Raw genomic sequence first — 15175 nt, forward strand, 5'->3', positions numbered from 1 at the left:
CTGTTTATTTTGTTTGTTTGTTTATTATTATTATTATTATTATTATTATTATTTTGTAGAAGCATATAATGGCTTGATGACATCATCTTTTTTATTTTCTTTGAGAAATCATCTATTTTGTTAACATGAAAGAGTTATCAATAGATATTAAAGGTAAATGAATTAGTATTTCTAAGAGAAGAGAGGAGACCCTGTATTAAGTTAACGAGTATTTAATGGTAAATCAATGGGGTAGTCTAGTTAAATTTGCACTACTCTAAGCTTGAAATGATGGCTAATTCAATTAAATTAGAAATCAATATCAACAATACAAATCTTGTTTTGCTCTATCATCAACTAATTACATGAAAATGAAGATTCAAACTCATGACATTTTGATCGTGCAAATAGATTTTTGAACCATTTAACTATGTTCAAGTTATCATTGAATATATTTTATATAAAGTTAAGTTGTAATCGCGAGTAATACAAACGAGTCATGTGGCCTTTATTTACTTTTCATTAATTCACAATGTGACCTATATAATGTAAAAGGAATAAGAAAAAAAAAAACAAATTTTGACCTTAATTTATCATTTTTACCTGACCTCCTAGCGAATGTATCATTTTAACCACAATTTTTGGATTGAAGTAACTTTTGTGATCGACCAAAATCAAATACCTTTGAGATGCATTGTCACCTTGACTTGCTTGAGACCAATTGAGATTAACCAAGACACAATTACTTACATCTTAAGATCAATCAAAATCATGACTAAAAAAAAAAATGATCACGACGAATGGAGACCGATCGAATTGATAGCTCATGAATTATATATGGTCAAATTGTAATTTTATAGAGAAAACACAACATTAAAAAATTGCTAGTGCAATTTTATTAAAAATGAGTACTTTTCTTCTTACAAAATCTTGAACGGAAGAGATTAGATGCCTTGATGCTGATGTTAAATTATCGTTGAGAAAATCTCATGTTAATGCAAATAAGCATTACAAATCATCCAATAAGATTGCAAACTTTGAGTATCGAAGTTGTATATTTTAATTCCTATTTCATATTTCTTGTTGTCTCAAATTTTAAATTAAAAAAAAAAAACTACCTTAGTTAAAAAATACAACATTCATATTTATTAAGTAAAAAAACAAACTAACTTTTGAAAAACTATAACAAAAGTAACAAATGGAAACCAAAGCTTTTTTTTTTTCCTTTTTTGGTTAAACTAGAATTGAGAAACATAGAACAATGACCAAACATTTAAATTCCGACCTTAATTACAATACAATTTTAGTAAACAACATAAAAAAATATTACTCTCGTTCAACTAAACACAACAAAATAGCTAAACATAATAAGTGAAATATTGAACACTCTAAACACCAAGCCATCTATCAACAATATATGTAGAAAAGTGGTGTAAGAAATTATATCAACTTCAGCAACCATGAGCAGAATAACAGACTTACGACGTGCTACTGGAGACGATGGCCTCCGATGAGGGGGGCTCTCGGTGTAGTTCCTTGACAACAGCAGCCAGTGCCTCAGGGTTCACACCCATGTCACAGAGAGCAACAAGGACAGAGAGGGTGTGACGATCGATCCCGGCATTGAGTACATTAGACATATGAAATGCAAGGTCTAGTGATTCCCGAGCAGTTCGTGCAGCCTCTGGATCCATGAAGAGAACTTGAAGAAAGGGAGAAAATTACATGATTCACAAGTTACAAGCTGTCTTCTTTAGTCTATGGTACAAATAGAGATTCGAAAATTTTACTAAAAATCAGCTCCCCATTTCATCCCTATGATCTTCTAAAACAAAAACAAATAATAAAAATAAAACGAAGGCCGTGAAACACATTCAGGTAGAAATTAATGTGGTGTCTATCAATCACTAGAGTAAGTGAAAGGCAAAATCATTCCTCAAAGGACTGAAATGGCCCAAGCAAGGTGCAACTTGTTTTTTTTTATATAAGAAACAACTTCATTAAAGAACGGAACAAAAGAACGGCCTAAAGACAAGGCCGAGAAGGCCCCTTCCACAAAAACAAACAAAGAAAATAGCAAAGAAAAGCTCCCCAATCTTGAATAATTGTGGAGAGGCTGTAATTACAAAAGAATTATGTATTTCTATGGCACCACCACGAAGCTAACAAAGCAAGGTGCAACTTTCATTCAATATCAGTCTTATTTTTTTTGTCAGATCATTAGGTTAGAACAAGTATCAACCACACGTCCATTCGTAAGAAGAAAAAAAAATAGATCAAGAAATTAAAAGAATATTTCAGATAATATAAACACAAGTGATTGCCCATCACATCGTAGAGCACTGTCGTCCTTCCTTGAAAGGTCTCTTTCAAGAAAAATTTGGAGTCACCACCAACTATCTATAAAGTCTCATTGGTCGTCAAATTTAGATTAGGAAAACATGGTATATGGAAGCAAATTTTTAGTTCGGAAATTGATTGAGTGTCGGGGAGTTATTAGCAGCAACCAGTTACCAAATTTTATCTATCCTATCCTATTATTTTATTGGTCCAAAGAAAAAATAATTGTTTTAAATGTCTTATTAGTTCACATTACTCGGCCCTCTTTTTCTTTAATATAATATGATGGTATAAGCCTCACCATTGGGCGCAATTATTGTAAAAGTCAACTAGTCGAAAATCCAATCCCAACTCACAGAAGTTGTAAACCACAATTCTAAAATCTAAGATAAAAAATATATATATAGCCGGGCTTTTAGCCACAAAGGGCAATAAACTACCCACAAATTTGAAAGAAACACGAATAGTACAAATACTAAACCAATTTCAGAAACATAAAGGCAATGTATAGACCAAATATCCAAGAAAAGTTCAGAATCGCAGAGACGATAAACAGTCCAAGTACCCAAGAAATATTCAGAAACACAAAGGAAATAAACAGTCCCAATACCCAAAAATCTCATAAATTACACTGACTCACCTATATGGGTGTGGGTTTATGAATCGCCAAACGCACGGTCGAAGAGCTCAGACCACCCCCCGTCGCAGCAGATCTGAAATCCCGTGGTGTCGCCGCCGCAGGGAAGTCGCCGTACTGCGCGCCGCCGCTCTTTGTAGCTTCGCGGATGAAGAATCGTGGCTATGCTCGGATGAGATCGGAGAAAGAAGGAGAAAAAGGGGGGTTGTCGTGGTGATGGTAACAGATTGAAAGAGGGAGGAAAAGGGTTATCGGGACGGCTGGTGCTTTCTGTTTTTGAGAGAGAATGGGGAAATTGACATTTTTAGTAAAATTATAAGTTAAGAAGAAAATTAGCGTACTTAAATAGATTTAAGACATTCATTTCCGATTAAAGAATTGTAAATTCGAATTCATACACTTAGAGTTGTACTTAAAAGAAAAAGTTAAAATATTATTTAGTCCCTGAATTTCAACATTGATTTATTTTAGTTCCATGTACTTTTAAAATGTGATTATTTCAGTTCCTCTTTGCAAAATTTTAATACAAATTTTACACATAATACAAACTTTTAGAATAAAATAATATTTACATTTTATGAAAATATTGATTTTAGTGTCGTGTTGAAATTGTGATAGAAACAAATGAGAATAGAGACCAAAATGAACAATTTGAAAGTATATGACAAAAACGAACCCTTTAAAAATATAGAGACTAAAATGATCAAAAGCTAAAAATAAAATATCAAACTAGTATTTTAACCTAAAATACTAATTTTAATTAGTACTTACAGCTGAGGATTCCTACTATCACATACTTTTAATTATGTATTTAATAGTTCCTGACGTATTCAATATTTGTTAAAATTCAATGACCATGACCTCGCCCTCTCAATTTAATATTTAATATGTCTCCAAATTTTTTTTAAAATTTCAGAAAATTTAAACCTAAAAAACAACTTATTAGTCGTGAAATTAAAAAATTTAGAGATTTATTATTAAAACCTATTTCACGCATTTTAAAGTTTATAGATACATCCGTTAGATGCAATTTAAAGATAATGTCATCTTCCATGTCGATAAATTCATAGAACAACAGTGTAAATTCTCGTTCATTCACCTTCTTTCGTGTAAAAGTCTCATCTATTAAATTCTCTCAAATAGGATAAGGTCGATTCAAACATAGTTCTGGTCCAAGACGATCCATGATGACACAAATAACTTGTTGATGACAAAAAATCCTCTTAAAATCTACCAAAAATCTGAGTTCCAAAAAAGAAAGAAAGAAGAAAGAAGAAAGCTGATTATTGTTGCAGCTAGGTTTGTAATCTAGACACTCTTGCCATAGAGCTCCACATTGCCATGATGACCAATCACTGCATCATCTGGTATGAACTTCCCCCAGAACCAATGTGCCTTCCACACACTGTTCATTTCCTCAATTGGGACATTCTTTGTCTCAGGCAATAATAAGGAGATGAAAATCGTCATAACCAACACAAACGCCCCAAAGAAATAGAACAGACCAAACTTCATGTGGCAAAGCATGGACAAGAATAGTTGACCGATGATGAACGTCATCAACATGTTCACCGACACATTTATCGCTTGCCCCGCTGACCTGATCTCCAACGGGCATATTTCACTTGGTACCAACCATCCTAATGGGCCCCAAGACCACGCGAATCCTGCAACGTAAACGCATATGAGGGCAAGTATGATGTCTGCAATTCCTCCTTCTATCGTTCCTTGACCATTGACTCCAAATTCTTTCCATATCATGGATCCAACTGCAATCTAGGAACAAGGAACAAGCAACAAGCAACAACCAAAGAAGATGGTGTTAAAGGAGAAGAATATATATAAAGGATTATATCATATTTTAATCTTTTGAATTTAGTAGACTGTCTAACATGGTATTAAAATGGGAGGTTTTCTTAGTTGTAACTCCTCCAACGCCCTTTCCTGGATCCCTACCTATCAACTTGAATTTAACATAGAGATCGAGTACCTGGCAAATCATCATTTGGATGCCACCTTCAAGGAACAAAATCTTTCGGCCGAACTTGTCGACCGTGAAAATGGATACGAGCGTTGCAAGGACGTTAACGCCACCACTAATACAGGCGGAAAATAGTGCAGCATCATCACCAAAACCTAGAGTTTTATAGAGGACAGGTGCATAAAAGGTAATGACATTGATTCCAGTGAATTGCTGGAAGAATGGGATAAAGATGCAAATGACAAGCTGAGGCCTGTATTTTGGTTGCAGGATGTTTTCCATGGGTGCTCTACTTTCTTTGCAGCCTCACAGGCATCGACGAGATCTTGAAATTCCTCGTCCACATTATCCATACCTCGAATCTTTTGTAACATTTTCTTAGCCTTCTCCATGTTGCCTCGCTCGAGGATGGAGTTGGGAGTGTCGGGTAGGAGTACCGCTCCGAGGCTCATCATTATTGCAGGAACAGCTGCAAGAGCTAGAGAAAGCCTCCAACCCCAACCGCCTTTGATTTTAGCGGTTCCATAGTTAATGAGATTTGCGGCGAAAATGCCTATGGTGATGGCCATTTGGAAGCCAATGTTTAGAGCTCCTCGAATCTTTGCCGGTGCCATTTCGGATAGATAGACAGGAACAGACTGATTGGCAAACCCAACACCAACACCGAGTAACAAACGACCGATGATTAACATTTCAACGTTGACAGCAGCCCCGTTTAAGATTGAGCCCAACAAAAACACAATACCCCCACTAAGCATTGAAATCTTTCTTCCATATGCCCTGGTTACCGAAGAAGCAAAGAAAGAAGCAAATAATGCTGCCAAGTATAGTGAAGATGTGAATAGTGTCAGTAGTTGGCTGTCAAACTTGCAGTACTGATTTTCCTCTCCTGCTTTTTTTTGTTCTTGTTCATAAACTGATGGGAAAAACTTCTTCAGGAATGGTGCCATTGAGGTCACACCTCCTGAAATTAAATACCAAAAACAAAAAGCCAAATCATTTCTCTTTTCTGAATGAATGTAATTCATTCACATGGAAAGAAAAATACGAAAACGAAAGAGAACCTGATATTCCGAGATCATATCCGAAGATGAGACCGCCCATAGCAGCAACCATACAAGTAACCAGAACAAAAGCAGTGATACCTCCCTCATGGACCTTACCCCCACTTTGAGAAACAAATCCACCTCCTGCCATCTTTTCTCCACTTTTTTTTCAATCTGATCTCGAGTAGAGTAGTGTCTTTTTTTATCACAAAAAAACCATTAATTTTTTTTTGAAAATTTTGACTGAAATACACAGAAAAATAAAAAAAAACAGAAAAGAAACTCCTTGTTTGTCAAGGATTAGATTTCATGATCTGCAAGGTTTGGCTCTTACACTTGAGCTTTATAAAGGGAATTGAAGTGGCTAATAATGGCTGCCTCACCCTTCAAAATTTCTGGATTAAAACTCGTAACAACTTTGACTCTCTTTTTTTATTGCCTCAAGAATTCTACTCAAGCAAACTTCTTGGTGTCTTTTTTATTTTTGTTTAAAACTCTGCCATGTAAATTTTAACCTCTAAAATTGGCAACCTTGACCAACATGGATCTCCCTTTACTATGGAGTTTTCTATTTTTTTGGTCATGATTTCAATACCTTTTCTTTTTTGTTGCAAATAAATGTATAATTTAGTCTATAATATTATGATGGGTGTCATGTTTCTACTTCGTACCAAGTGTTATTTTCTATTTGCACTGATGTATTTTACTGAGGTGCTACAGTATGGTTCACAACATTGTTTTGCAATGCTATAACATTAGGCCACAACATTGTTTCCTAGTGCTATGACATAGGTCATAACACTGCTTCTTTTATGCTATAACATTTTCTGATGCGACTCTCACTACTACTCCAACATTGCTCAGCGCATCTGCACTTATAAGAAGCTATTAATTCAAGGTTTCAACAAGAATTAATATAGCAATTCTCTTAATATGCATGAAACTTCACAAAACTTTCTAAGTTCAAGAAATATTTTGTTTTAACTAACTTATTTCATCATAACTTTTTTTTAATCTTCGAAAAACAATAAGCTAGGTAGGGAAACAAATAACTCTTTTCAAAAGTTATCAGCAAATCATCAATGTAAAATAAGAGATAAACAAATGCTTTATATCTAGAATGCTTAAAATAAACGCAATGGTCAAATTTACTTCTTGTAAAGCCACATGAAATGATAAAACGAATCAAACTTACCACTGTCGTGGAGCTCATGAATTTTTAAGGAGGCATACTTGATTTTCACAAGCCTCTCTAACAAACCCAATTCTTTGCTGAATATATATGTGCTGTTTGTTATGTAAAAAGGCACTTTTGACATCTAGTTGTTGTTAGATTTATGACTTCAATCTAACAAAATATTGTGATGATAATCACAAAAATCAAGTGTAAAGTGATAATTTCAGTATTTCAAAGTATCCATAACATAGAACTCCAAAAAACAAATTGAACACCCTTCGAATCACTCAAATCAGAATCCAAATGAAATTGACATGGGTAAGTGACATGGACATGTGGCAGGTGCTGACATGGATAGATTGACCAAATGGAAGTTGACAAGTGGCATCAACAGACATATTATTAGACATTACATTGAATTATCGAACGAGTGAGATGATGACACTTGACATGCTCAAATGTGAAGTAATCAATCTTTTCCATAATTTTTTCTTAATTTCCACAAATTTCACTCAATCCACAGATTCTCTCATTCCAATGGCCAAATTTCATCCTAAAAAAAATCTATTTAAAACCACCAAATTCATCTTCCTCCTGCCCATTATCTAAGCAAAAGTCTTCTCTCTTCAATTTCTCCTCTCAAAATTTTCAAAACTTTTTCGTTCTCTTGCACAAAAACTTGCTCATCATTTTGTGAATAATACTGACTTTTTAGCCATTACTTTATTGTGAAATTTGTGTATCTTTTATGTTTTATTTACATAGCTTATTTTTAATTGGACACTGAATCAAGGTGTGGGTATCCATTGGATTATAAGAAAACATATTTGGTTGAATCTTGAACCAATAAAAAGGACTGTGAGGTTTCTGTTAGCCTAGGACAAAAAGAGGTTGATTGGTTTGGTTCTCACTATAAAATAGTCGCTGTAGTAAAATATCCAAGAAATCTTGGGGAGTGGAGAGACATTGCCAAACCACTATAAAAATTTTTGGTGTCACCTCTTGTCTTGTCTTCTCTTTTTAATTTCTGCATTTAATTACATTGATCAGTTGTCTTGTCTTGTCTTTTTAATTTCTGCATTTAATTACATTGATCAGTTGTTCTGCTAGATTGCATGGATAGGATTGGTTAATTATTTTGCGCCATGATTCTCCTTATTATTAATTCTATTTGTGTTGATTGTCTTGTTTAAATTTAGTGAAATGGCTCGTTTTTATAGTCTTACATTTAAAAAATAATAATTGGTAGCAACTCTGGCATTATCATACAATCCTACCATTGGTATCAAAGCGAGTTGTCTTATACCGTTAATGTGGGCAGAGCATCAATGAAAACTCTTAACTTGTGACTGTGTCATTGAAACATGACTCTCTGTTCATTGGTGTAGGTGAACTGGTGGAGACAATTGATTATGTGATAGGTATGATTATTTGGTGACATATACGTCCTGACCAGAGACAATTGGTCTCAAAGTCGGTAGCTAAAACCTTTGAGCTGATTTCACTAAAATAATTTTTTTTGGAAATTGACTTCTGAAAATAATTTTTTTTCTTCACTTTTAAATTCTAAAAATTTATTTTATTTGTTATAAATCTTTGGAAATCTTTTTAAATTTTAATTTCTTTGAAAATTAATATTTTTATTTTAAATTAATTTTCCAATTTTTCTTAAAACTTAATTGTTTGAGGTTATGGCAAATATTGGGATAAATGAGTTTAATGAGGGTCATGCTACCTCTTTTGTATGAAAATAATTATACTTTGTGGAGAAGTAGTGATAGAAAATTTATTTGATTTCAATTGATTATAAGTTGTGGGAAACCATTCCTACTAAGAAATATTAACGTTGCTAAAAATGATAATGAGTTTAATGATGATGATAAAATAAAATTGCTATTAATGCTAAAGCTAGTCATCAATTTTTTGTTTTGTGCTTTATTTGCTGATGAATTTGGTCGAGTATCTACAATTACTCTGGTAAAAGAAATATATGAGATATGGTTGAATTAACTCATTTAAAGAACGAGCCAAGCAAAAGAGTAAAAAACTAGCATGCTTATTCATAATTATTAATCGTTAAAATGGATGCTATTGAGTCTATTATTGAGAAATTGACTAGATTTACAAATATTGTGAATGCAGTGAAAGTTTTAGGAAAACAATATACCACATTTGAGAACGTGAAGAAGATTCTCAAATCTCTTCCGAAAAGTTGGGAACTCAAAGTGACGGAAGTTTGATTCAAGAAGTGAAGGATTTCTCAAAACTTCCATTAGAGGAGCTCACTTAATCTCTCATGATGCATGAGATAATCATGAAGCGCAATGTAGAAAATGACGTCAAAAAGAAGAAAAGTCGGGCATTAAAGTCTACGCATTCTTTCAAGAGGCTTCAGAAAGTGAGGAGGAGCTGAACAAGGAAGAACTTTCCTACTTATCCAAGAAGTACTTCAAGAAGAGACACTTCCTAAAGAAATAGCAATCAATATGCTAAAGGAGAACTAGAGACGTCATCATTTACTACGAGTGCAAAATAGCTGAACATATAAGATCTAAATACCTTCTACGTAAACCATCTTCAAATAGAAATGAGAAGGCTGTGAAAGCTAGCATGAAGGAAGTGGCTCTAAAAGCGAAGAAGTAGCAAACCTTTGTTTCATATGGCTTTTGGAGATGAAAATGACGACGATGATGTATGTTTTGAAAACCATATTTTTTATAAACTTATGGATGTAATGAGATTAAATATGAATTTACAAAAGTATATAGTCAATATGTAGCTCTTAAGAAGAAGAATACTAAATTATCACATGAGAACAAACATGATATGTTAAATGAAGAAAATAAGATGTTTACAAAAGATTTTGTTATGTTTAAGCTAAAAAGGAAATATAAAAGCAAAGCGAGCAGTAATTGTCATATATCACCAACCAAGAAGTTGTGAGTTCAATCTCCCACTCTCACATGTTCAAAAAAACAAATAAAAAATATTAAAAATAAAAAATAAAGATATATCATCTTGACATGTTACATGCAATTTTGAAAGCTAATGTCATCTTCTATGTCGATAAATTCATAGAACAATAGTGTAAATTCTCGTTCATTCACCTCAAAAGTCTCATCTATTAAATTCTCTCAAATAGGATAAGGTCGATTCAAAATAGTTCAAGATGGTCCAAGACGATCCATGATGACACAAATAAATTGTTGATGACAAAAAATCCTCTTAAAATCTACCAAAAATATGAGTTCCAAACAGAAAAGAAAGAACAAAGCTGATTATTGTCGAAGCCTAGGTTGTAATCTAGACACCCTTGCCATAGAGCTCCACATTGCCATGATGACCAATCACTGCATCATCTGGTATGAACTTCCCCCAGAACCAATGTGCCTTCCACACACTGTTCATTTCCTCAATTGGGACATTCTTTGTCTCAGGCAATAATAAGGAGATGAAAATCGTCATAACCAACACAAACGCCCCAAAGAAATAGAACAGACCAAACTTCATGTGGCAAAGCATCGACAAGAATAGTTGACCGATGATGAACGTCATCAACATGTTCACCGACACATTTATCGCTTGCCCCGCTGACCTGATCTCCAACGGGCATATTTCACTTGGTACCAACCATCCTAATGGGCCCCAAGACCACGCGAATCCTGCAACGTAAACGCATATGAGGGCAAGTATGATGTCTGCAATTCCTCCTTCTATCGTTCCTTGACCATTGACTCCAAATTCTTTCCATATCATGGATCCAACTGCAATCTAGGAACAAGGAACAAGCAACAAGCAACAACCAAAGATGGTGTTAAAGGAGAAGAATATATATAAAGGATTATATCATCTTCAGCTTTTGAGTTTAGTAGCCCGTTTAACAATATGGTATTAAAAGTGGAAGGTTTCCTTAGTTTTAACTCCTCTAGCACCCTTTCCTCCCTACCTATCGACTCCATGTTAACATAGAGTTGGATCATTACCTGGCAAATCATCATTTGGATGCCACCTTCAAGGAACAAAATCTTTCGGCCGAACTTGTCGACTGAGAAAATGGATACGAGCGTTGCAAGGACGTTAACGCCACCACTAATACAGGCGGAAAATAGTGCAGCATCATCACCAAAACCTAGAGTTTTATAGAGGACAGGTGCATAAAAGGTAATGACATTGATTCCAGTGAATTGCTGGAAGAATGGGATAAAGATGCAAATGACAAGCTGAGGCCTGTATTTTGGTTGCAGGATGTTCTTCCATGGGTGCTCTACTTTCTTTGCAGCCTCACAGGCATCGACGAGATCTTGAAATTCCTCGTCCACATTATCCATACCTCGAATCTTTTGTAACATTTTCTTAGCCTTCTCCATGTTGCCTCGCTCGAGGATGGAGTTGGGAGTGTCGGGTAGGAGTACCGCTCCGAGGCTCATCATTATTGCAGGAACAGCTGCAAGAGCTAGAGAAAGCCTCCAACCCCAACCGCCTTTGATTTTAGCGGTTCCATAGTTAATGAGATTTGCGGCGAAAATGCCTATGGTGATGGCCATTTGGAAGCCAATGTTTAGAGCTCCTCGAATCTTTGCCGGTGCCATTTCGGATAGATAGACAGGAACAGACTGATTGGCAAACCCAACACCAACACCGAGTAACAAACGACCGATGATTAACATTTCAACGTTGACAGCAGCCCCGTTTAAGATTGAGCCCAACAAAAACACAATACCCCCACTAAGCATTGAAATCTTTCTTCCATATGCCCTGGTTACCGAAGATGCAAAGAAAGAAGCAAATAATGCTGCCAAGTATAGTGAAGATGTGAATAGTGTCAGTAGTTGGCTGTCAAACTTGCAGTACTGATTTTCCTCTCCTGCTTTTTTTTGTTCTTGTTCATAAACTGATGGGAAAAACTTCTTCAGGAATGGTGCCATTGAGGTCACACCTCCTGAAATTAAATACCAAAAACAAAAAGCCAAATCATTTCTCTTTTCTGAATGAATGTAATTCATTCACATGGAAAGAAAAATACGAAAACGAAAGAGAACCTGATATTCCGAGATCATATCCGAAGATGAGACCGCCCATAGCAGCAACCATACAAGTAACCAGAACAAAAGCAGTGATACCTCCCTCATGGACCTTACCCCCACTTTGAGAAACAAATCCACCTCCTGCCATCTTTTCTCCACTTTTTTTTCAATCTGATCTCGAGTAGAGTAGTGTCTTTTTTTATCACAAAAAAACCATTAATTTTTTTTGAAAATTTTGACTGAAATACACAGAAAAATAAAAAAACAGAAAAGAACTCCTTGTTTGTCAAGGATTAGATTTCATGATCTGCAAGGTTTGGCTCTTACACTTGAGCTTTATAAAGGGAATTGAAGTGGCTAATAATGGCTGCCTCACCCTTCAAAATTTCTGGATTAAAACTCGTAACAACTTTGACTCTCTTTTTTTATTGCCTCAAGAATTCTACTCAAGCAAACTTCTTGGTGTCTTTTTTATTTTTGTTTAAAACTCTGCCATGTAAATTTTAACCTCTAAAATTGGCAACCTTGACCACCATGGATCTCCCTTTACTACTGAGTTTTCTATTCTTGGTCATGATTTTAATTCATTTCTACCTTTTTCTTGCAATAAATGTATAATTTAGTCTATAATATTATGATTGGTGTCATCGTTCCATTTCATATAAGTGTTAATTTCATCGTTAATGAAATTCACCGACAATATTAATTGTGTGAATTGTGTAATATGAAAGTAGATTATACTAATTTAGTCTATAATATTATGATTGGTGTCATGCAACCTTGACGACCATGGCTCCCCCTTGAAAAAGTATTACAAACGACTAAGGTTCACAAATAACTATTTTTCAGGTTTTTTTACTGTTACCCTGATAACACTCGTTAAGACAACGTTGCCCTTGTACTTCCAAGTATTTCAATAAGTGGTGGATCAATGATGTTACGGATGAGCTAGAGCCTGAGAAATGAAGATCTTTGGTAATTTTCATTATCAACATTGTCAAATAGCATTTCTCTTATCTAGCGAAACACAAAATAAAGTAGCGGCCTTCTCTTTCCTTATTCAACAAATAAAAGTTCGTAAATTGTAAAGGTTACAAATACATAGAAACATAATGGGAAAATATAAATTTCTTTTACCAAGAAAAAATATAAATTTTAAACCTTGAAATTAAGAGTGTGTATCAATTTGCACCTTATAAATTGTAATTTTATTCGTATTGCAAACTTTACCATTCGATAGATTTTCAAGTGAAAATTGTTCAAAAAATATTCTTGTGTCATAAGAAAAAATATATTTTTCGTATGAAATCATCAATAGGATTCAGGAAAAAAATAATCAATATTTTTTAGCTTAATTTTGTAAGTTTTACCTAGATTTTGTGTATTAATCAAACTAAATTTGAGAAACCCGATTTTTTTTAATTAATGAGTTTTTATAGATTTTTTATTGAATAGAGGGACAAAAATTATGAATTAAAAATTATTAAAAAACACTTAATTAAACATAAAAGTTAAATTATTTATGTTAAATGAAAAATACATTTTTCTAAAAAAAATAATATTTAAAAGCCATAGACCGTCACAATAAAAATATATTTTTATGACATTTAAATTAACGTAGAATCCAAATTAGTTTGGAAGATATTTCATATGGTTACTTGATAACTATTTCAATTTTAATTTTTTATTTTTAGAAATTATGTTTGCTTCCTCATCATTTATTTATTTTTTTTCTAGTTATATTTTACACTTAACTCATCATTTGATAATCATATATTTGATAACTGTTTTTGTTTTTTATTTTTGAAAAACTAAAAACCAAACACATGATAACTATTTGGTGGTTTTCTATTTTTAAAATGTTAGAAAATTGAAAATATATGTTTTAAAAAATATATGTAAAATATTAGAGATGCTGTAATGTAGGAGTTGGGATGCCCTCTTTCACGAAATTTAGGTCCAGGTTTAGGAATCTTCGTTTGGGGACGAGGATCTCAAGGAGAAAAACTATTTGTTTAATAATAAATTTTAATTTTTTTAGAATTTAAAAAATAAAAAGTTATAACGTTATATAATTTATATTATTTACTCAAAAATTAATATTTACTGGTATAAATAATTAGATTAATATTTATTCATAATTTAGGAAAACAATTAATGAAATATATATTAATTATTTAGAAAATAGAATAGGAGACAGAAACATGGTTAGAAATTCATTCTCTTTCTTAAAAGTGAGAACTCAAGACAACGAGATGCTTAGAATATTGAAAAAAAAAACTTTTAAAAGAGAGATTTTAGAGAGTTTGAGAAAAGTTAGAAAAATAAATTGGTGAAGGAAAAGTTCAAGGAAAAAAGTTGAGCAAAATACGTTAAAGAAGAAAGAAAATTAGATTGAGAAAGAAAAATTATAGCGATAACAAAATTTGGACAAGAAAAAGTTCAAAATATATTAGTAACATAAATTAAATAAATAAAAAGAGAAGAAAAGTTATAAGTAAAAGAAAATTGGATGAAAAAACATTTAGATAGAAAAAAGCAGAGGATATAATTCTTAAAGGAAAAAAAAAGAATTATAAAATGTGAAATTTAATATTGAGAAATGTTTAGAATAATATTAAATTTCCAGAAATAGAAAAAAAGAAAGTGACATGTTAGAAAAAAAACAAAGAAATATAAATATATACCCATGAAAATTTTGGAGGAGAGAAATATTTTAAAGATGAAAACTTCAGAGAGATTTTTTTAGAGAGAAATTTAGGTAGAAAAATATTTTACCACGAGAAAAAATTTATTAAAGAGAAATATGTGAAAAAAAAAATTGAGCAAAAACAAAAACCTATTTTTAAAAACTACTTTTTTTTTTTTTTTTGAAATTTACTGAGGATTTCAAAAACGAGAAAATCTAATCTCATTTTCCAATGACATTTTATCACCTTACATTTTGTAATTGTAAATTGACATTTTATCTAAAACATTAATAAGAATAAC

General features: G+C 33.0%; 1 protein-coding gene and 2 pseudogenes across 3 annotated transcripts; all 3 read right to left on the reverse strand.

Annotated features, from left to right (window-relative positions):
* Nucleotides 1-1233: 1233 nt before the first annotated feature.
* Nucleotides 1234-3266, reverse strand: LOC148209892 (mitotic-spindle organizing protein 1A pseudogene; annotated as a pseudogene). Its single transcript, XR_015792644.1, has 2 exons — nucleotides 2960-3266; nucleotides 1234-1681 (listed from the first exon to the last, which is right to left on the reverse strand). The product of XR_015792644.1 is annotated as a mitotic-spindle organizing protein 1A pseudogene (transcript).
* A 752-nt stretch (nucleotides 3267-4018) lies between these two features.
* Nucleotides 4019-6445, reverse strand: LOC148209893 (sugar transport protein 10-like; annotated as a pseudogene). Its single transcript, XR_015793283.1, has 3 exons — nucleotides 6002-6445; nucleotides 4947-5901; nucleotides 4019-4732 (listed from the first exon to the last, which is right to left on the reverse strand). The product of XR_015793283.1 is annotated as a sugar transport protein 10-like (transcript).
* Nucleotides 6446-10201: 3756 nt separating this feature from the next.
* Nucleotides 10202-12639, reverse strand: LOC148209894 (sugar transport protein 10-like). Its single transcript, XM_088128299.1, has 3 exons — nucleotides 12200-12639; nucleotides 11144-12099; nucleotides 10202-10931 (listed from the first exon to the last, which is right to left on the reverse strand). Exons 1-3 carry the CDS (start codon nucleotides 12330-12332, stop codon nucleotides 10464-10466), a joined length of 1557 nt encoding a protein of 518 aa, XP_087984425.1. The 5' UTR covers nucleotides 12333-12639; the 3' UTR covers nucleotides 10202-10463.
* Between the last annotated feature and the right edge of the window lie 2536 nt (nucleotides 12640-15175).

Source organism: Momordica charantia (assembly GCF_013281855.1).
Source record: "Momordica charantia cultivar OHB3-1 chromosome 8 unlocalized genomic scaffold, Mcharantia_2.0 BLBB01000008.1, whole genome shotgun sequence".
Lineage (NCBI taxonomy): Eukaryota > Viridiplantae > Streptophyta > Magnoliopsida > Cucurbitales > Cucurbitaceae > Momordica > Momordica charantia.